General features: G+C 43.9%; 1 protein-coding gene and 1 pseudogene across 2 annotated transcripts in view; one reads left to right on the top strand and one right to left on the bottom strand.

Moving 5' to 3' along the window:
- Positions 1-8,321, top strand: part of LOC310823669 (E3 ubiquitin-protein ligase TRIM65-like) — a gene marked incomplete at both ends in the record, with an annotated part of 83,090 nt that extends 74,769 nt beyond the window's left edge. Inside the window, 4 exons of the mRNA XM_083696539.1 lie at positions 6,555-6,728; positions 7,168-7,341; positions 7,457-7,503; positions 7,768-8,321. Coding sequence (XP_083552665.1) covers positions 6,555-6,728; positions 7,168-7,341; positions 7,457-7,503; positions 7,768-8,321 — 949 coding nt within the window. The remainder of the gene's footprint in view (positions 1-6,554; positions 6,729-7,167; positions 7,342-7,456; positions 7,504-7,767) is intronic.
- Positions 1-23,996, bottom strand: part of LOC310824113 (cytochrome P450 3A27-like) — a 453,840-nt pseudogene that overhangs the window by 96,386 nt on the left and 333,458 nt on the right. The window lies entirely within an intron of this gene.

Here is a 23,996-nt window from a genome sequence, read left to right as displayed (position 1 = left end):
GTAGCTAATTCATACAGTAGCAGTGTGATTGACTGTAGCTAGTTCATACAGTAGCAGTGTGATTGACTGTAGCTAGTTCATACAGTAGCATTGGGACTGTAGCTAATTCATATAGTAGCAGTGTGATTGACTGTAGCTAGTTCATACAGTAGCAGTGTGATTGACTGTAGCTAGTTCACACAGTAGCAGTGTGATTGAATGTAGCTAGTTCATACAGTAGCATTGTGATTGACTGAAGCTAGTTTATACAGTAGCAGTGTGATTGACTTTAGCTAGTTCATACAGTAGCAGTGTGATTGACTGTAGCTAGTTAATATAGTGTATCATTGGGACTGTAGCTAGTTCGTACAGTAGCAATGTGATTGACTGAAGCTAATTTATACATTAGCAGTGTGATTAACTGTAGCTAGTTCATACAGTAGCAGTGTGATTGACTGTAGCTAGTTCATACAGTAGTCATGTGATTGTAGATAGTTCTAGCAACTGTCAGTCACACTGCCACCGTATGAACTAGCTACAGTCGCTAGTTAATATATTGTATCATTGGGACTGTAGCTAGTTCATACAGTAGCAGTGTGATTGACTGTAGCTAGTTCATATAGTAGCATTGTGATTGACTGTAGCTAGTTCATATAGTAGCATTGTGATTGACTGTAGCTAGTTCATACAGTAGCATTGTGATTGACTGTAGCTAGTTCATACAGTAGCATTGTGATTGACTGTAGCTAGTTCATACAGTAGCAGTGTGATTGACTGTGATTGCTAGTTCAACTTGAACATAAAAAATGCCAAAGACTAGAGCTGATGCTTTATTCAGAGACTTTTATTCACAAGTTATAAAAGTAAACACGTTTGCAAAGGGGTTTTTCGTTGTCCTTTCAGACCGCCATTTATACTTTCAAATCTAGGTTACCTCCCTCATATACAAATCACTTATATCACCAATATCATTCGTCTCCTACATCGCGTCGCGGCCTGGTTTCCCCTCCTATTATAATTATAAACATCTCCACTACTCTCCCTTCACAAATCAATCACTGGCCATCCTGCTCTTAATTCTCTCTCTGCCTTTCCTTTGTGGAATTAGGAATCTTTATTTTCTATGGAAATTGACCATACTATCTTACACACAGCAACGTAATCCAGCATCACAACTCAAACACCCAATCTAACCAACTCTTATATACATACAGACACTCTCTCCTGTGTTATTCTCAGAGTTCATCATCAGTCTGATTTGATCATCTAATCATTCATCTGGATTGTCAGAGGCTTTTCCATCAAAACAACTAAAAAAACATGTAAGCTTCTATTTTTTGTCACTCTATTGCAGTCTATTTTACTATCAGATGCATATATATATATATAGTAAAAAATAATATAACTACACACAACACACTACACCCTACACACTACACCCTACACACTAGACACTGGGAGAGGTAACATCTGTACATCCAACATCTCAGTGAAAACACACTACTATCCAACTGCATCATGTTCTGATCCGTTATCTTTGAGCCTTTGGTGTTCAGTGTGATCTCCCTGAGAATAGTTTACACAGGGTCACTGAACAGTCCACACACCTAAGCCAAAACCCTGGGTAGAGGGGCTCAGTGAATGTGGAGTGGAATGTGTGCAGGAGGGTCTGTGTGTCAGAGGAGACGCTGTAGAAGGACAGAGTGCCGGCCGGCCAGTCCAGATACACTCCTACTCTGTGGGAGCCAGAGGAGGGGACAGGTATGTCAGTGTTCTTCTCATTGTGCCAGGCGGAGTAACTGTTATCAGAGCAGTACAGACTCCAGGACTTGTCATTGAATCCCAACACACAGTCATAAACCCCTCCTCTCCTGCTGATTCCTTTATATGTCACTCCTATATATGCCTCTTCCCCACTCCACTCTACCTCCCAGTAACGGCGCCCAGTCAGACCCTCTCTACACAGCACCTGTGCATAGTAGTCAAATCTCTCTGGGTGATCAGGATACGGCTGCTCCTCTCTCCCCAGTGTCACCTTTCTGTTCTCCTCTGACAGAGAGAGGTCTCTGTGTGCTGTGTTTGGGTCCAGTGTGAGCTCACAGGCATCTGGGAGAAGAACAGAGGGAGGAAGGGAGGGAGGAAGAGAAAAAGAGAGAGGGAGAGAGAGAGAGAGAGAGAGGAGAGAGAGAGAGAGAGAGAGAGAGAGAGAGAGAGGGGAGAGAGAGAGAGAGAAAAAGAGAGGAGAGAGAGAAAGAGGAGGAAGAGAGAGGGGGACAGAGGAAGAGAAAGAGAGAAAGGGATGGAAGGAGAGAGAGAGAGGAGAGAGAGGGAGTGAGAGAGGGAGAAAGAGGGAGAGAGAGAGGAGGAAGAGAGAGGGGGACGGAGGAAGAGAAAGAGAGAGAGGGAAAGAGAGAGAGAGAAAGAGAGGGTGAGAGAGAGAGAGAGGGGAGAGAGGGGGACAGAGGAAGAGAAAGAGAGAGAGGGATGGAGAGAGAGAGAGAGAGGGAGGAGAGAGAGGGAGAGAGAGAGGGAGAAAGAGGGAGAGAGAGAGGAGGAAGAGAGAGGGGGACGGAGGAAGAGAAAGAGAGAGAGGGAAAGAGAGAGAGAGAGAAAGAGAGGGTGAGAGAGAGAGAGAGGGGAGAGAGGGGGACAGAGGAAGAGAAAGAGAGAGAGGGATGGAGAGAGAGAGAGAGAGGGAGGAGAGAGAGGGAGAGAGAGAGGGAGAGAGAGGAGAGAGAGAGAGAGAGAGAGGAGGAAGAGAGAGTGGGACGGAGAAAGAGAGAGAGGCAAAGAGAGAGAGGGAGAGAGAGAGAGAGGGGAGAGAGGGGGACAGAGGAAGAGAAAGAGAGAGAGGGATGGAGAGAGAGAGAGAGAGAGAGGAGAGAGAAAGAGGGAGAGAGAGAGAGTGGGAGAGAGAGGAGAGAAGAGTCAGAGAGAGAGAGAGAGGGGAGAGAGAAAAAGAGAGGGAGAGACAGAGAGAAGGAACAGAGAGGGGGACGGAGGAATAGAGAGAGGGATGGAGGGAGAGAGAGAGAGAGAGAGGGGAGAGGGGGGAGAGAGTGGGACAGAGGAAGAGAGAGAGGGATGGAGGGAGAGAGAGAGAGAGAGAGAGAGAGAGAGGGGAGAGAGGAGAGGGGGGAGAGAGTGGGACGGAGGAAGAGAAAGAGAGAGAGGGAGAGAGAGAGAGGGGAGAGAAAGAGAGAGGGAGAGAGAGAGGGGAGAGAAAGAGAGAGAGAGGAGGAAGAGAAAGAGAGGGAGGGAGGGAGAGAGAGAGAGTGGAGAGAGAGAGAGAGTGAGAAGAAAGAGAGAGAGAGAGAGGGGATGGGGGAAGAGAAAGAGAGAGAGGGATGGAGGGAGAGAGAGAGAGGGAGAGAGAGAGAGGAGAAAGAAAGAGAGAGGGAGAGAGAGAGAGAAAGGAGGAAGAGAGAGGGGGACAGAGGAAGATCAAAAGAGAGAGGGATGGAGGGAGAGAGAGAGAGAGGGAGAGAAAGAGGGAGAGAGAGAGAGGGGCAGAGAGAGGGAGAGAGAGAGAGGGTGGGAGAGTCAGATATGTCGGCTGTCTTTGATGAGTCTCTCCCTCTCCTCGAGATCTCTAGTTGTGTCTCAGGGTTTGTGGAGAGGATCAATGGAGGGAGGGAGGGAGGGAGGGAGAGGAGGGAGGAACGGAGAGAGGGAGGGAGGGAGAGATAAAGAGAGAGAGTGACTGTCAGCTACTTCAGGAGAAACACACTCACATTGGAAGAACTGGGCTCTGGTCCTGGGCTCTGGTGGCAGGAAAACATCCACTCCATTCACTACAGGCGGGAGGGAGGGAGGGAGAAAGGGAGGGAGGAAGGGAGGAGAGGGAGGGAGGGGGAGAGAGGGGAGGTAGGGGTAGAGGGAGGGAGAAAGGGAGGGAGGGGGAGATAGGGAGGGAGGGAAAGAGGGAGAGAGAAAAGGAGGGAGGGAGAGGAGGGAGGGATAGAGAGAGGAGGGAGGGAGGGAGAGAGAGAGAGGGAGGGAGGGAGGGAGAGGAGGGAGGGAGGGAGGTAGGTAGAGTAGCAGAGAGGTAGGAAGGGAGAGAGAGGCACGGAGGGAGAGCAAGAGGAGGGAGGGAGGGAGGAAAGGGAGGGAGGGAGAGAGCGAGTGAAGGAGGGTGAGAGGTAGGGAGAGAGGGAGAGAGGGTGGGAGGTAGAGGGAGAGGGGGGTAGGGAGGGAGAGAGAGAAAAAGACAGAGAAAGAGGGAAAGAGAGAGAGAGAGAGATTGGATGGGGAGAAGAGGTAGATAGGGAGGGAGAGAGAGAGGGAGGGAGGGAGGGAGGGAGGTAGGGAGGGAGGGAGAGAGGGAGGGAGAGAGAGAGAGACATGTATCAGTCAAGGGTTGTAAACATGGACAGGTCCCACATTGTTCTGATGGGGGGAAAAGAGAAGGCCTCACTTTGCAGGTTAACCCTTTGGGGACCAGGGGTATTTTATTGATTTTTACATACATTTTTTCTTTCTCAATTTGAAGGCACTTCCATACAAAATACTACCCAAGTGTTTCATATCAATATTTTCAGTACAAACTCAGCTTTCTTGATTGTATCTTGATGTTTACCCCAAAAGCACTGTGTGAAGAGGTAAGTAGGCCTAAACCTGAATATTTCGAATCCGTTTTTCAGAAATGTTTCAAATCCCACGTGAAAACATATCTTTACCCATGTGGATGAATTGTTTTGGTGCTTGAAATTCATCTATGAAGTCCTGAGCTACACAGAAATGGTATACAATATGAATAAAATACTAGACAGAATATAAAAAAGGACTTCTAATGGATCCTTGTAAACACATCTTCTCTGCTTTCTGTCTCTGTCACTGTCACTGAAATGTTTGTCAGTACCGACAATGCCGACAACACGTGTAGCGAAGAAGATGGACGTGCGAATCGACCAATCACCGACGGTAAAAGGCAGTGTCTGAGCGACTCAAGCTAGTCTGCTACCAAATTCACCAATTACGCAGGGAGGGCGTGTACCAAGCTGTTCTGAGGCTCATAACTCTGTCTGTGAGTGAGAGGGCATGTCACAGGAGGGCGGAATCGAAAGCTGAGAGTCTACCGATATTTAAACCATGTTTATACGCCGAATTATCACGGAGATATTGATCAAAACATTTTGGAAACCCCTGAAAACGCGGCCGCACGTCAGTAGGGTTAGGGTTAGGGTTACGGGTTGGGGTTGGGGTTAGGATTAGGGGTTAGGGTCTGTTGTTGGTTGGATGTTTTCATTGACGGTTTAGTATTTGGGTTTGGGGTATGGGTTAGGGGTTAGGGTCTGTTGATGGTTGGATGTTTTCATTGACGGTTTAGTATTTGGGTTAGGGGTCAGGGTTAGGGGCTAGGTTCTGTTGTTGGTTGGATGTTTTCCTTGACGGTTTAGTATTTGGGTTAGGGTTAGGGTCTGTGGTTGGTTGGATGTTTTCATTGATGGTTTAGTAATTGGGTTAGGGGTCAGGGTTAGGGGTTAAGGTCTGTTGTTGGTTGGATGTTTTCATTGAGGGTTTAGTATTTGGGTTAGGGGTCAGGGTTAGGGTCTGTTGTTGGTTGGATGTTTTCATTGACGGTTTAGTATTTGGGTTAGGGGTCAGGGTTAGGGGTTAAGGTCTGTTGTTGGTTGGATGTTTTCATTGAGGGTTTAGTATTTGGGTTAGGGGTCAGGGTTAGGGTCTGTTGTTGGTTGGATGTTTTCATTGACGGTTTAGTATTTGGGTTAGGGGTCAGGGTTAGGGGTTAAGGTCTGTTGTTGGTTGGATGTTTTCATTGAGGGTTTAGTATTTGGGTTAGGGGTCAGGGTTAGGGTCTGTTGTTGGTTGGATGTTTTCATTGACGGTTTAGTATTTGGGTTAGGGGTTAGGGTCTGTTGTTGGTTGGATGTTTTCATTGATGGTTTAGTAATTGGGTTAGGGGTCAGGGTTAGGGGTTAAGGTCTGTTGTTGGTTGGATGTTTTCATTGAGCGTTTAGTATTTGGGTTAGGGGTCAGGGTTAGGGTCTGTTGTTGGTTGGATGTTTCCATTGACGGTTTAGTATTTGGGTTAGGGTTAGGGGTTAGGGGTTAGAGAACTCTTGTAAAGAACATGGCAGTCTTGAGTCACAAGAAAACGTGGTAAAGGAATGGCGAAATCAGGCTAGAATTAAGGTCTTAGAATGGCTTTCACAAAGTCGTGACTTAAACCCCATTGAGAACATGGAGTGGAATGTGCTGAATTTAGTTGAACTGCACCGATTCTGTCAAGAGGAGTGGTCAAAGATTCAACCAGAAGCTGTGTGTGTGGTGGCAGGGGGGGCTGCTCTGTCTGCACTCTCTGAATATGTTTGCACTATTCAAATCCTGACCCACCTGGCCTTAGATCAGCTCATGGGACTCCACAATACTGCACTAACCCAATAGCAAGCAAATTCATTATACCAGACATAGAAATCCAGTGACTTCAAATGTATCCATGGTTAATTGCTCCCCTGTTGCTCCCGCAACTGTAACTCTCACTCATGAATTCTTATCATAATGCCCCACAGTGATCGTTTGGCTTCATGTATTTATTTGTATTCCTCATTCAGGCTGAATGGATGTCACCTCACAAAGAGATACTGTGAAGCGTTGGCCTCAGCTCTCAGCTCAGACTCCTGCCACCTGAGAGAGCTGGACCTCAGTAATAATGATCTAGGTGACGGGGGGGAGAAGCTGCTCTCTGCTGGACTGGGGAGTCCACACTGTCAACTACAGACACTGAGGTGAGGTCTGAGACTATTCTTGTTGTCAGACACATCATTCCTAAGTGTATGTTACATTATCATTCTATGGAATCAATGATACTTGCACTGAAAGGGTCAATAATTGAGACAGACAATGTACATTATCTTCCAATCAATTACTATAGTGTGTGCATGTGTGTGTCTGTGTGTGTGTGTGTGTGTGTGTGTGTGTGTGTGTGTGTGTGTGTGTGTGTGTGTGTGTGTGTGTGTGTGTGGTGTGTGTGTGTGTGTGTGAGGTGGGAGGGGGGGCTGCTCTGTCTGCACGCTCTGTGATCGTTTGTCTGCATGTATTTATTTGTATTCCTCATTCACATGTGGTCTTTCAACTGGCAAATGAAGAGGATTTAAAGCTGCACATGTACATTAGAGAGGAATAATCAGATTCTTGATATCAGATGGAGTGACACTATTTCCCCAGGTTGTCAGGCTGTGGAGTCCCAGAGGAAGGCTGTGTTTCTCTGGCTTCAGCTCTGAGGTCTAATCCCTCCCACCTGAGAGAGCTGGACCTCAGCTACAATCACCCAGGAGACTCAGGACTGGCGCTGCTCTCTGCTGTACAGAAAGATCCACTCTGTAAACTACAGACACTCAGGTAAAGGCCGAATATGTGGCTGGACGTATCAATGAGATTAATGCACTGTATCTATTTTCCACATGATTGTGAGTGTGTCATTCAACCATTGTGGGTTCTTCTGTGGTTGATATAGTGTGGACCATGGTGGAGAGTGCAGGCTCAAAACTGGGCTGATCAAATGTAAGTCACCAAGGCTGTACACAACAGGACTGTGATATTACTCAAGAAACAGGGTACAGCAGAGTTCAAACATAGCACCAGTATTGTATTCATATGTAAATCTAAAATATTAGTAAATGTGAATTAGTTGTATCCCTTGTAAAACATTTTCAATTAATTCAAGTCATATTTTGTGAAAAAAAGAATGCTACCATAACAAGATCACATTGTGAATATTGTAAGTTATTCAATTGTATTGATGATTATTTTTGCCCTCTCAATCAGATGCCTGTGATCTCACACTGGACCCAAACACAGTACACAGAGACCTCTCTCTGTCTGAGGAGAACAGAAAGGTGACAGTGGGGACAGAGGAGCAGCCGTATCCTGATCACCCAGAGAGATTTGAGGGCTGGTACCAGGTGCTGTGTAGAGAGGGTCTGACTGGGCGCTGTTACTGGGAGGTAGAGAGTAGTGGGAGAGAGGCTGATATAGGAGTGACATATAAAGGAATCAGCAGGAGAGGAGAGGGTGATGACTGTGGGTTGGGATACAATGACAAGTCCTGGAGTCTGATCTGCTCTGATGACAGTTACTCCGCCTGGCACAATAATAATAAGAAGACTGTCATACCTGTCCCCTCCTCTGGCTCCCACAGAGTAGGAGTGTATCTGGACTGGCCGGCCGGCACTCTGTCCTTCTACAGCGTCTCCTCTGACACACGGACCCTCCTGCACACATTCCACTCCACATTCACTGAGCCCCTCTACCCAGGGTTTTTGGTTGGGTATGGCTGTTCAGTGACCCTGTGTAAACTAGTCTCAGGGAGATCACACTGAACACCAAAGGCTCAAAGATGACGGATCATACCATGATGCAGCTGGATAGTGGTGTGTTTTCACTGAGATGTTGGATGTACAGATGTTCCCTCTCCTAGTGTGTAGGGTGTAGTGTGTAGTGTGTAGGATTGTTGTGTGTAGTTATATTATGTTTTACTATATATATATATATATATATAGTAAAACATAATATAACTACACACAACAATCCTACACACTATATATATTATGTCACATATATATTAAATGTCATATATATTATGTCACATGTCACATATATATTAAATAAAATGCATCTGATAGTAAAATAGACTGCAATAGAGTGACAAAAAATAGAAGCTTACATGTTGTTTAGTTTTTTTGATGGAAATGCATCTGACAATCCAGATGAATGATTAGATGATCAAATCAGACTGATGATGAACTCTGAGAATAACACAGGAGAGAGTGTCTGTATGTATATAAGAGTTGGTTAGATTGGGTGATTGAGTTGTGATGCTGGATTACGTTGCTGTGTGTAAGATAGTATGGTCAATTTCCATAAAAAATAAAGATTCCTAATTCCACAAAGGAAAGGCAGAGAGAGAATTAAGAGCAGGATGGCCAGTGATTGATTTGTGAAGGGAGAATAGTGGAGATGTTTATAATTATAATAGGAGGGGAAACCAGGCCGCGACGCGATGTAGGAGAAGAATGATATTGGTGATATAAGTGATTTGTATATGAGGGAGGTAACCTAGATTTGAAAATATAAATGGCGGTCTGAAAGGACAACGAAAAACCCCTTTGCAAACGTGTTTACTTTTATAACTTGTGAATAAAAGTCTCTGAATAAAGCATCAGCTCTAGTCTTTGGCATTTTTTATGTTCAAGTTGAACTAGCAATCACAGTCAATCACACTGCTACTGTATGAACTAGCTACAGTCAATCACAATGCTACTGTATGAACTAGCTACAGTCAATCACAATGCTACTGTATGAACTAGCTACAGTCAATCACAATGCTACTATATGAACTAGCTACAGTCAATCACAATGCTACTATATGAACTAGCTACAGTCAATCACACTGCTACTGTATGAACTAGCTACAGTCCCAATGATACAATATATTAACTAGCGACTGTAGCTAGTTCATACGGTGGCAGTGTGACTGACAGGCTGAAGGACTGGTGGAGAAACTGGAGCAGGAGATAGCTGAGCTGAGGAGGAGAGACGCTGAGCTGGAGCAGCTTTCACACACAGAGGATCCCATCCATTTCCTCCAGGTAACCACACTGACCCTCCATCTGCAATACTGAAACAAGATTACTGTTCAGTTATTCATTCATCCTCTGTTCTCTCTCTCTCCTTCTCTTTCTCTCTCTGTCTCTGTTTCTCTCTCTCTCTGTCTCTCTCTGCCTCTCTCTCTGTCTCTCTCTCTCCAGAGTTATCAGTCTCTCTCCAGTCCCAGTGTATGTTCAGACTTCCCCAGCATCATTGAGGGTCCTCTTCAGTTGTTTGGAGGTGTGAGTGAGGCTGTGTCTGAGCTGAGAGACAAACTAGAGGACCTCCTTAAGGGAGAATGGCCCAACATCTCAACTACAGGTGGGTTAGGGTTAGGGTTAGGGTTAGGGTTAAGGTTAAACCTTAACCCTAACCCAACATCTCAACTACAGGTGGGTTACAAACTCTACCTGCTCAACTTTCATCTCCTCAACTTCAGACCAGTTACAGTTGTGGTCAGAAGTTTACATGCACTTGTAAAGAACATGTATGTCATGGCAGTCTTGAGTTTCCAATCATTTCTACAACTCTTATTTTTCTGTGATGGATTGATTGGAGTACATACTTCTTTGACACAAAAACATTCATGAAGTTTGGTTCTTTTATGAATTTATTATGGGTCTTCTGAAAATGTGACAAAATGTGCTGGGTCAAAAATATACATACAGCAATGCTAATATTTGATGAAATGTCCCTTGGCCATTTTCACCTCAATTAGACGCTTTTGGTAGCCATCCACAAGCTTCTGGCAAGCTTCTGGTTGAATCTTTGACCACTCCTCTTGACAGAATCGGTGCAGTTCAACTAAATTCAGCACATTCCACTCCATGTTCTCAATGGGGTTTAAGTCACGACTTTGTAAAAGCCATTCTAAGACCTTAATTCTAGCCTGATTTCGCCATTCCTTTACCATGTTTTTTTGTGACTCAAGACTGCCATGTTCTTTACAAGAGTTCTCTAACCCCTAACCCCTAACCCTAACCCAAATACTAAACCGTCAATGGAAACATCCAACCAACAACAGACCCTAACCCTGACCCCTAACCCAAATACTAAACGCTCAATGAAAACATCCAACCAACAACAGACCTTAACCCCTAACCCTGACCCCTAACCCAATTACTAAACCATCAATGAAAACATCCAACCAACAACAGACCCTAACCCCTAACCCAAATACTAAACCGTCAATGAAAACATCCAACCAACAACAGACCCTAACCCTGACCCCTAACCCAAATACTAAACCCTCAATGAAAACATCCAACCAACAACAGACCTTAACCCCTAACCCTGACCCCTAACCCAAATACTAAACCCTCAATGAAAACATCCAACCAACAACAGACCCTAACCCTGACCCCTAACCCAAATACTATACCGTCAATGAAAACATCCAACCAACAACAGACCCTAACCCTGACCCCTAACCCAAATACTAAACCCTCAATGAAAACATCCAACCAACAACAGACCTTAACCCCTAACCCTGACCCCTAACCCAATTACTAAACCATCAATGAAAACATCCAACCAACCACAGACCCTAACCCTAACCCAAATACTAAACCGTCAAGGAAAACATCCAACCAACAACAGAACCTAGCCCCTAACCCTGACCCCTAACCTAAATACTAAACCGTCAATGAAAACATCCAACCATCAACAGACCCTAACCCCTAACCCATACCCCAAACCCAAATACTAAACCGTCAATGAAAACATCCAACCAACAACAGACCCTAACCCCTAATCCTAACCCCAACCCCAACCCGTAACCCTAACCCTAACCCTACTGACGTGCGGCCGCGTTTTCAGGGGTTTCCAAAATGTTTTGATCAATATCTCCGTGATAATTCGGCGTATAAACATGGTTTAAATATCGGTAGACTCTCAGCTTTCGATTCCGCCCTCCTGTGACATGCCCTCTCACTCACAGACAGAGCTATGAGCCTCAGAACAGCTTGGTACACGCCCTCCCTGCGTAATTGGTGAATTTGGTAGCAGACTAGCTTGAGTCGCTCAGACACTGCCTTTTACCGTCGGTGATTGGTCGATTCGCACGTCCATCTTCTTCGCTACACGTGTTGTCGGCATTGTCGGTACTGACAAACATTTCAGTGACAGTGACAGAGACAGAAAGCAGAGAGGATGTGTTTACAAGGATCCATTAGAAGTCCTTTTTTATATTCTGTCTAGTATTTTATTCATATTGTATACCATTTCTGTGTAGCTCAGGACTTCATAGATGAATTTCAAGCACCAAAACAATTCATCCACATGGGTAAAGATATGTTTTCACGTGGGATTTGAAACATTTCTGAAAAACGGATTCGAAATATTCAGGTTTAGGCCTACTTACCTCTTCACACAGTGCTTTTGGGGTAAACATCAAGATACAATCAAGAAAGCTGAGTTTGTACTGAAAATATTGATATGAAACACTTGGGTAGTATTTTGTATGGAAGTGCCTTCAAATTGAGAAAGAAAAAATGTATGTAAAAATCAATAAAATACCCCTGGTCCCCAAAGGGTTAACCTGCAAAGTGAGGCCTTCTCTTTTCCCCCCATCAGAACAATGTGGGACCTGTCCATGTTTACAACCCTTGACTGATACATGTCTCTCTCTCTCTCCCTCCCTCTCTCCCTCCCTCCCTACCTCCCTCCCTCCCTCCCTCCCTCTCTCTCTCCCTCCCTATCTACCTCTTCTCCCCATCCAATCTCTCTCTCTCTCTCTTTCCCTCTTTCTCTGTCTTTTTCTCTCTCTCCCTCCCTACCCCCCTCTCCCTCTACCTCCCACCCTCTCTCCCTCTCTCCCTACCTCTCACCCTCCTTCACTCGCTCTCTCCCTCCCTCCCTTTCCTCCCTCCCTCCCTCCTCTTGCTCTCCCTCCGTGCCTCTCTCTCCCTTCCTACCTCTCTGCTACTCTACCTACCTCCCTCCCTCCCTCCTCTCCCTCCCTCCCTCCCTCTCTCTCTCTCCCTCCCTCCCTCCTCTCTCTATCCCTCCCTCCTCTCCCTCCCTCCTTTTCTCTCTCCCTCTTTCCCTCCCTCCCTATCTCCCCCTCCCTCCCTTTCTCCCTCCCTCTACCCCTACCTCCCCTCTCTCCCCCTCCCTCCCTCTCCTCCCTTCCTCCCTCCCTTTCTCCCTCCCTCCCTCCCGCCTGTAGTGAATGGAGTGGATGTTTTCCTGCCACCAGAGCCCAGGACCAGAGCCCAGTTCTTCCAATGTGAGTGTGTTTCTCCTGAAGTAGCTGACAGTCACTCTCTCTCTTTATCTCTCCCTCCCTCCCTCTCTCCGTTCCTCCCTCCTCTCCCTCCCTCCCTCCCTCCCTCCATTGATCCTCTCCACAAACCCTGAGACACAACTAGAGATCTCGAGGAGAGGGAGAGACTCATCAAAGACAGCCGACATATCTGACTCTCCCACCCTCTCTCTCTCTCCCTCTCTCTGCCCCTCTCTCTCTCTCCCTCTTTCTCTCCCTCTCTCTCTCTCTCCCTCCATCCCTCTCTCTTTTGATCTTCCTCTGTCCCCCTCTCTCTTCCTCCTTTCTCTCTCTCTCTCCCTCTCTCTTTCTTTCTCCTCTCTCTCTCTCCCTCTCTCTCTCTCCCTCCATCCCTCTCTCTCTTTCTCTTCCCCCATCCCCTCTCTCTCTCTCTCTTTCTTCTCACTCTCTCTCTCTCTCCACTCTCTCTCTCTCCCTCCCTCCCTCTCTTTCTCTTCCTCCTCTCTCTCTCTTTCTCTCCCCTCTCTCTCTCCCTCTCTCTTTCTCTCCCCTCTCTCTCTCTCCCTCTCTCTCTTTCTCTTCCTCCGTCCCACTCTCTCCCCCCTCTCCTCTCTCCCCTCTCTCTCTCTCTCTCTCTCTCTCTCTCCCTCCATCCCTCTCTCTCTTCCTCTGTCCCACTCTCTCCCCCCTCTCCCCTCTCTCTCTCTCTCTCTCCCTCCATCCCTCTCTCTATTCCTCCGTCCCCCTCTCTGTTCCTTCTCTCTGTCTCTCCCTCTCTTTTTCTCTCTCCCCTCTCTCTCTCTCTCTGACTCTTCTCTCCTCTCTCTCCCACTCTCTCTCTCTCCCTCTTTCTCTCTCCTCTCTCTCTCTCTCTCTCTCCATCCCTCTCTCTCTTTCTCTTCCTCTGTCCCCCTCTCTCCCCTCTCTCTCTCTCTCCCTCTCTCTCTTTGCCTCTCTCTCTTTCTCCGTCCCACTCTCTCTTCCTCCTCTCTCTCTCTCTCTCTCTCCTCTCTCTCCCTCTCTCTCTCCCTCTCTCTCCTCCCTCTCTCTCTCTCTCTCCATCCCTCTCTCTCTTTCTCTTCCTCTGTCCCCCTCTCTCCCCTCTCTCTCTCTCTCACCCTCTCTTTCTCTCTCTCTCTCTTTCCCTCTCTCTCTTTCTCTTCCTCCGTCCCCCTCTCTCTTCCTCCTCTCTCTCTCCCTCTTTCTCCCTCTCTCTCTCCCTCTCTCTCCTCCCTCTCTCTCTCTCTCTCCATCCCTCTCTCTCTTTCTCTTCCTCTGTCCCCCTCTCTCCCCTCTCTCTCTCTCTCACCCTCTCTTTCTCTCTCTCTCTTTCCCTCTCTCTCTTTCTCTTCCTCCGTCCCCCTCTCTCTTCCTCCTCTCTCTCTCCCTCTTTCTCCCTCTCTCACTCCCTCTCTCTCCTCTCTCTCTCTCCTTCCATCCCTTTCTCTCTTTCTCTTCCTCTGTCCCCCTCTCTCTTCCTCCTCTTTCTCTCTCTCCTCTCTTTTTCTCTCTCTCTCTCTCCCCTCTCTCTCTCTCTCTCTCTCTCTCTCTCTCTCTCCTCTCTCTCTCTCTCTCTCTCCCTCTCTCTTTTTCTCTTCCTCCCTCCCTTCCTCCCTCTGTTCTTCTCCCAGATGCCTGTGAGCTCACACTGGACCCAAACACAGCACACAGAGACCTCTCTCTGTCAGAGGAGAACAGAAAGGTGACACTGGGGAGAGAGGAGCAGCCGTATCCTGATCACCCAGAGAGATTTGACTACTATGCACAGGTGCTGTGTAGAGAGGGTCTGACTGGGCGCCGTTACTGGGAGGTAGAGTGGAGTGGGGAAGAGGCATATATAGGAGTGACATATAAAGGAATCAGCAGGAGAGGAGGGGTTTATGACTGTGTGTTGGGATTCAATGACAAGTCCTGGAGTCTGTACTGCTCTGATAACAGTTACTCCGCCTGGCACAATGAGAAGAACACTGACATACCTGTCCCCTCCTCTGGCTCCCACAGAGTAGGAGTGTATCTGGACTGGCCGGCCGGCACTCTGTCCTTCTACAGCGTCTCCTCTGACACACAGACCCTCCTGCACACATTCCACTCCACATTCACTGAGCCCCTCTACCCAGGGTTTTGGCTTAGGTGTGTGGACTGTTCAGTGACCCTGTGTAAACTATTCTCAGGGAGATCACACTGAACACCAAAGGCTCAAAGATAACGGATCAGAACATGATGCAGTTGGATAGTAGTGTGTTTTCACTGAGATGTTGGATGTACAGATGTTACCTCTCCCAGTGTCTAGTGTGTAGGGTGTAGTGTGTAGGGTGTAGTGTGTTGTGTGTAGTTATATTATTTTTTACTATATATATATATATGCATCTGATAGTAAAATAGACTGCAATAGAGTGACAAAAAATAGAAGCTTACATGTTTTTTTAGTTGTTTTGATGGAAAAGCCTCTGACAATCCAGATGAATGATTAGATGATCAAATCAGACTGATGATGAACTCTGAGAATAACACAGGAGAGAGTGTCTGTATGTATATAAGAGTTGGTTAGATTGGGTGTTTGAGTTGTGATGCTGGATTACGTTGCTGTGTGTAAGATAGTATGGTCAATTTCCATAGAAAATAAAGATTCCTAATTCCACAAAGGAAAGGCAGAGAGAGAATTAAGAGCAGGATGGCCAGTGATTGATTTGTGAAGGGAGAGTAGTGGAGATGTTTATAATTATAATAGGAGGGGAAACCAGGCCGCGACGCGATGTAGGAGACGAATGATATTGGTGATATAAGTGATTTGTATATGAGGGAGGTAACCTAGATTTGAAAGTATAAATGGCGGTCTGAAAGGACAACGAAAAACCCCTTTGCAAACGTGTTTACTTTTATTACTTGTGAATAAAAGTGTCTGAATAAACCATGAATTCTAGTCTTATGTTCACTATATGAACTAGCTACAGTCAATCACACTGCTACTGTATAAACTAGCTACAGTCAATCACACTGCTACTGTATAAACTAGCTACAGTCAATCTAGCTACAGTCCCAATGATACACCATATGAACTAGCTACAGTCAATCACACTGCTACTGTATGAACTAGCTACAGTCAATCACACTGCTACTGTATGAACTAGCTACAGTCCCAATGATACACTATATTAACTAGCTACAGTCAATCACAATGTTACTATATGAACTAGCTACAGTCAACCACACTTCTAGTGTATGAACTAGCTACAGTCCCAATGATACACTATATTAACTCGCTAAAGTCAATCACAATGTTACTATATGGACTAGCTACAGTCAATCACACTGCTACTGTATGAACTAGCTACAATCAACCACACTGCTACTGTATGAATTAGCTACAGTCAATCACACTGCTACTGTATGAACTAGCTATAGTCCCAATGATACATTATATGAACTAGCTACAGTCAATCACACTGCTACTGTATGAACTAGCTACAGTCCCAATGATACATTATATGAACTAGCGACAGTAGCTAGTTCATACAGTAGCAGTGTGACTGTTGCTAGAACTGTGTACAATCATATGACTACTGTATGAACAAGCTACAGTCAATCACACTGCTACTGTATGAACTAGCTACTGTCCCAATGATACACTATATTAACTAGCTACAGTCAATCACAATGTTACTATATGGACTAGCTACAGTCAACCACACTGCTACTGTATGAACTAGCTACAGTCAACCACACTTCTACTGTATAAACTAGCTACAATCAATCACACTGCTACTGTATGAACTAGCTACAGTCAATCACACTGCTACTGTATGAACTAGCTACAGTCAATCACACTGCTACTGTATGAATTAGCTACAGTCCCAATGCTACTGTATGAACTAGCTACAGTCAATCACACTGCTACTGTATGAACTAGCTACAGTCCCAATGATACATTATATGAACTAGCGACAGTAGCTAGTTCATACAGTAGCAGTGTGACTGACTGTTGCTAGAACTGTCTACAATCATATGACTACTGTATGAACTAGCTACAGTCAATCACACTGCTACTGTATGAACTAGCTACAGTACCAATGATACACTATATTAACTAGCTACAGTCAATCACACTGCTACTGTATGAACTAGCTACAGTACCAATGATACACTATATTAACTCGCTAAAGTCAATCACAATGTTACTATATGGACTAGCTACAGTCAACCACACTGCTACTGTATGAACTAGCTACAGTCAACCACACTGCTACTGTATGAATTAGCTACAGTCAATCACACTGCTACTGTATGAACTAGCTATAGTCCCAATGATACACTATATGAACTAGCTACAGTCAATCACACTGCTACTGTATGAACTAGCTACAGTCCCAATGATACATTATATGAACTAGCAACAGTAGCTAGTTCATACAGTAGCAGTGTGACTGACTGTTGCTAGAACTGTCTACAATCATATGACTACTGTATGAACAAGCTACAGTCAATCACACTGCTACTGTATGAACTAGCTACTGTCCCAATGATACACTATATTAACTAGCTACAGTCAATCACAATGTTACTATATGGACTAGCTACAGTCAACCACACTGCTACTGTATGAACTAGCTACAGTCAACCACACTGCTACTGTATGAACTAGCTACAGTCAATCACACTGCTACTGTATGAACTAGCTACAGTCAATCACACTGCTACTGTATGAATTAGCTACAGTCCCAATGCTACTGTATGAACTAGCTACAGTCAATCACATTGCTACAGTATAAACTCGCGACAGTCAATCACACTGCTACTGTATAAACTAACTCCAGTCAATCACACTGCTACTGTATGAACTAGCTACAGTCCCAATGATACAATATATTAACAAGCTGCAGTCAATCACACTGCTACTTTATAAACTAGCTACTGTCCCAATGCTACACTATATGAACTAGCTACAGTCAAACACAATGCTACCGTATGAACTAGCTACAGTCAATCACACTGCTACTGTATAAACTAGCTACAGTCAATCACACTTCTGCTGTATGAACTAGCTACAGTCAATCACACTGCTACTATATGAACTAGCTACAGTCAACCACACTGCTACTGTATGAATTAGCTACAGTCAATCACACTTCTAGTGTATGAACTAGCTATAGTCCCAATGATACACTATATGAACTAGCTACAGTCAATCACACTGCTACTGTATGAACTAGCTACAGTCCCAATGATACATTATATGAACTAGCGACAGTAGCTAGTTCATACAGTAGCAGTGTGACTGACTGTTGCTAGAACTGTCTACAATCATATGACTACTGTATGAACTAGCTACAGTCAATCGAACTGCAACTGTATGAACTAGCTACTGTCCCAATGATACACTATATTAACTAGCAACAGTCAATCACAATGTTACTATATGGACTAGCTACAGTCAACCACACTGCTACTGTATGAACTAGCTACAGTCAACCACACTGCTACTGTATGAACTAGCTACAGTCAATCACACTTCTACTGTATAAACTAGCTACAGTCAATCACACTGCTACTGTATGAACTAGCTACAGTCAATCACACTGCTACTGTATGAATTAGCTACAGTCCCAATGCTACCGTATGAACTAGCTACAGTCAATCACACTGCTACTGTATAAACTAGCTACAGTCAATCACACTTCTGCTGTATGAACTAGCTACAGTCAATCACACTGCTACTATATGAACTAGCTACAGTCCCAATGATACACTATATTAACTCACTACAGTCAATCACAATGTTACTATATGGACTAGCTACAGTCAATCACACTTCTACTGTATGAACTAGCTACAGTCAATCACACTGTTACTGTATGAACTAGCTACAGTCAATCACACTGCTACTTTATGAACTAGCGACAGTCAATCACACTGCTACTGTATGAACTAGCTACAGTCAATCACACTGCTACTGTATGAATTAGCTACAGTCAATCACACTGCTACTGTATGAACTAGCTATAGTCCCAATGATACACTATATGAACTAGCTACAGTCAATCACACTGCTACTGTATGAACTAGCTACAGTCCCAATGATACATTATATGAACTAGCGACAGTAGCTAGTTCATACAGTAGAAGTGTGACTGACTGTTGCTAGAACTGTCTACAATCATATGACTACTGTATGAACAAGCTACAGTCAATCACACTGCTACTGTATGAACTAGCTACTGTCCCAATGATACACTATATTAACTAGCTACTGTCAATCACACTGCTACTGTATGAACTAGCTACAGTCAATCACACTGCTACAGTATAAACTAGCGACAGTCAATCACACTGCTACTGTATGAACTAGCTACAGTCCCAATGATACAATATATTAACTAGCTGCAGTCAATCACACTGCTACTGTATAAACTAGCTACAGTCAATCACACTGCTACTTTATAAACTAGCTACTGTCCCAATGCTACACTATATGAACTAGCTACAGTCAATCACAATGCTACCGTATGAACTAGCTACAGTCAATCACACTGCTACTGTATAAACTAGCTACAGTCAATCACACTTCTGCTGTATGAACTAGCTACAGTCAATCACACTGCTACTATATGAACTAGCTAAAGTCAATCACACTGCTACTGTATAAACTAGCTACAGTCAATCACACTGCTATTGTATGAACTAGCTACAGTCCCAATGATACACTATATTAACTCGCTACAGTCAATCACAATGTTACTATATGGACTAGCTATAGTCAACCACACTGCTACTGTATGAACTAGCTACAGTCAATCACACTTCTACTGTATGAACTAGCTACAGTCAATCACAATGTTACTTTATGAACTAGCGACAGTCAATCACACTGCTACTGTATGAATTAGCTACAGTCAATCACACTGCTACTGTATGAACTAGCTACAGTCAATCACACTGCTACTGTATGAACTAGCTACAGTCAATCACACTGCTACTGTATGAATTAGCTACAGTCCCAATGCTACTGTATGAACTAGCTACAGTCAATCACACTGCTACTGTATGAACTAGCTAAAGTCAACCACACTGCTACTGTATGAACTAGCTACAGTCAATCACACTGCTACTGTATGAACTAGCTACAGTCAATCACACTGCTACTGTATGAATTAGCTACAGTCCCAATGCTACCGTATGAACTAGCTACAGTCAATCACACTGCTACTGTATAAACTAGCTACAGTCAATCACACTTCTGCTGTATGAACTAGCTACAGTCAATCACACTGCTACTATATGAACTAGCTACAGTCCCAATGATACACTATATTAACTCACTACAGTCAATCACAATGTTACTATATGGACTAGCTACAGTCAATCACACTTCTACTGTATGAACTAGCTACAGTCAATCACACTGTTACTGTATGAACTAGCTACAGTCAATCACACTGCTACTTTATGAACTAGCGACAGTCAATCACACTGCTACTGTATGAACTAGCTACAGTCAATCACACTGCTACTGTATGAATTAGCTACAGTCAATCACACTGCTACTGTATGAACTAGCTATAGTCCCAATGATACACTATATGAACTAGCTACAGTCAATCACACTGCTACTGTATGAACTAGCTACAGTCCCAATGATACATTATATGAACTAGCGACAGTAGCTAGTTCATACAGTAGAAGTGTGACTGACTGTTGCTAGAACTGTCTACAATCATATGACTACTGTATGATCAAGCTACAGTCAATCACACTGCTACTGTATGAACTAGCTACTGTCCCAATGATACACTATATTAACTAGCTACTGTCAATCACACTGCTACTGTATGAACTAGCTACAGTCAATCACACTGCTACAGTATAAACTAGCGACAGTCAATCACACTGCTACTGTATGAACTAGCTACAGTCCCAATGATACAATATATTAACTAGCTGCAGTCAATCACACTGCTACTGTATAAACTAGCTACAGTCAATCACACTGCTACTTTATAAACTAGCTACTGTCCCAATGCTACACTATATGAACTAGCTACAGTCAATCACAATGCTACCGTATGAACTAGCTACAGTCAATCACACTGCTACTGTATAAACTAGCTACAGTCAATCACACTTCTGCTGTATGAACTAGCTACAGTCAATCACACTGCTACTATATGAACTAGCTAAAGTCAATCACACTGCTACTGTATAAACTAGCTACAGTCAATCACACTGCTATTGTATGAACTAGCTACAGTCCCAATGATACACTATATTAACTCGCTACAGTCAATCACAATGTTACTATATGGACTAGCTATAGTCAACCACACTGCTACTGTATGAACTAGCTACAGTCAATCACACTTCTACTGTATGAACTAGCTACAGTCAATCACAATGTTACTTTATGAACTAGCGACAGTCAATCACACTGCTACTGTATGAATTAGCTACAGTCAATCACACTGCTACTGTATGAACTAGCTACAGTCAATCACACTGCTACTGTATGAACTAGCTACAGTCAATCACACTGCTACTGTATGAATTAGCTACAGTCCCAATGCTACTGTATGAACTAGCTACAGTCAATCACACTGCTACTGTATGAACTAGCTACAGTCAACCACACTGCTACTGTATGAACTAGCTACAGTCAACCACACTGCTACTGTATGAACTAGCTACAGTCAATCACACTTCTACTGAATAAACTAGCTACAGTCAATCACACTGCTACTGTATAAACTAGCTACAGTCAGTCACACTTCTGCTGTATGAACTAGCTACAGTCAATCACACTGCTACTATATGAACTAGCTAAAGTCAATCACACTGCTACTGTATAAACTAGCTACAGTCAATCACACTGCTATTGTATGAACTAGCTACAGTCCCAATGATACACTATATTAACTAGCTACAGTCAATCACAATGTTACTATATGGACTAGCTATAGTCAATCACACTGCTACTGTATGAACTAGCTACAGTCCCAATGATACATTATATGAACTAGCGACAGTAGCTAGTTCATACAGTAGAAGTGTGACTGACTGTTGCTAGAACTGTCTACAATCATATGACTACTGTATGAACAAGCTACAGTCAATCACACTGCTACTGTATGAACTAGCTACTGTCCCAATGATACACTATATTAACTAGCTACTGTCAATCACACTGCTACTGTATGAACTAGCTACAGTCAATCACACTGCTACAGTATAAACTAGCGACAGTCAATCACACTGCTACTGTATAAACTAACTCCAGTCAATCACACTGCTACTGTATGAACTAGCTACAGTCCCAATGATACAATATATTAACTAGCTGCAGTCAATCACACTGCTACTGTATAAACTAGCTACAGTCAATCACACTGCTACTTTATAAACTAGCTACTGTCCCAATGCTACACTATATGAACTAGCTACAGTCAATCACAATGCTACCGTATGAACTAGCTACAGTCAATCACACTGCTACTGTATAAACTAGCTACAGTCAATCACACTTCTGCTGTATGAACTAGCTACAGTCAATCACACTGCTACTATATGAACTAGCTAAAGTCAATCACACTGCTACTGTATAAACTAGCTACAGTCAATCACACTGCTATTGTATGAACTAGCTACAGTCCCAATGATACACTATATTAACTCGCTACAGTCAATCACAATGTTACTATATGGACTAGCTATAGTCAACCACACTGCTACTGTATGAACTAGCTACAGTCAATCACACTTCTACTGTATGAACTAGCTACAGTCAATCACAATGTTACTTTATGAACTAGCGACAGTCAATCACACTGCTACTGTATGAATTAGCTACAGTCAATCACACTGCTACTGTATGAACTAGCTACAGTCAATCACACTGCTACTGTATGAACTAGCTACAGTCAATCACACTGCTACTGTATGAATTAGCTACAGTCCCAATGCTACTGTATGAACTAGCTACAGTCAATCACACTGCTACTGTATGAACTAGCTACAGTCAACCACACTGCTACTGTATGAACTAGCTACAGTCAACCACACTGCTACTGTATGAACTAGCTACAGTCAATCACACTTCTACTGAATAAACTAGCTACAGTCAATCACACTGCTACTGTATAAACTAGCTACAGTCAGTCACACTTCTGCTGTATGAACTAGCTACAGTCAATCACACTGCTACTATATGAACTAGCTAAAGTCAATCACACTGCTACTGTATAAACTAGCTACAGTCAATCACACTGCTATTGTATGAACTAGCTACAGTCCCAATGATACACTATATTAACTAGCTACAGTCAATCACAATGTTACTATATGGACTAGCTATAGTCAACCACACTGCTACTGTATGAACTAGCTACAGTCAATCACACTTCTACTGTATGAACTAGCTACAGTCAATCACACTGCTACTGTATGAACTAGCTACAGTCAATCACACTGCTACTGTATGAATTAGCTACAGTCCCAATGCTACTGTATGAACTAGCTACAGTCAATCACACTGCTACTGTATGAACTAGCTACAGTCAATCACACTGCTACTGTATGAACTAGCTACAGTCAACCACACTGCTACTGTATGAACTAGCTACAGTCAACCACACTGCTACTGTATGAACTAGCCACAGTCAATCACACTTCTACTGAATAAACTAGCTACAGTCAATCACACTGCTACTGTATGAACTAGCTACAGTCAATCACACTGCTACTGTATGAACTAGCTACAGTCAATCACACTGCTACTGTATGAATTAGCTACAGTCCCAATGCTACTGTATGAACTAGCTACAGTCAATCACACTGCTACTGTATGAACTAGCTACAGTCAATCACACTGCTACAGTATAAACTAGCGACAGTCAATCACACTGCTACTGTATGAACTAACTCCAGTCAATCACACTGCTACTGTATGAACTAGCTACAGTCCCAATGATACAATATATTAACTAGCTGCAGTCAATCACACTGCTACTGTATAAACTAGCTACAGTCAATCACACTGCTACTTTATAAACTAGCTACTGTCCCAATGCTACACTATATGAACTAGCTACAGTCAATCACAATGCTACCGTATGAACTAGCTACAGTCAATCACACTGCTACTGTATAAACTAGCTACAGTCAATCACACTGCTACTGTATGAATTAGCTACAGTCC

Source organism: Argentina silus, assembly GCF_951799395.1.
Source record: "Argentina silus genome assembly, chromosome: Y".
Lineage (NCBI taxonomy): Eukaryota > Metazoa > Chordata > Actinopteri > Argentiniformes > Argentinidae > Argentina > Argentina silus.
The sequence above is the reverse complement of the archived record's forward strand: the minus strand, read 5'-3'. Positions and strand labels throughout refer to the sequence as shown.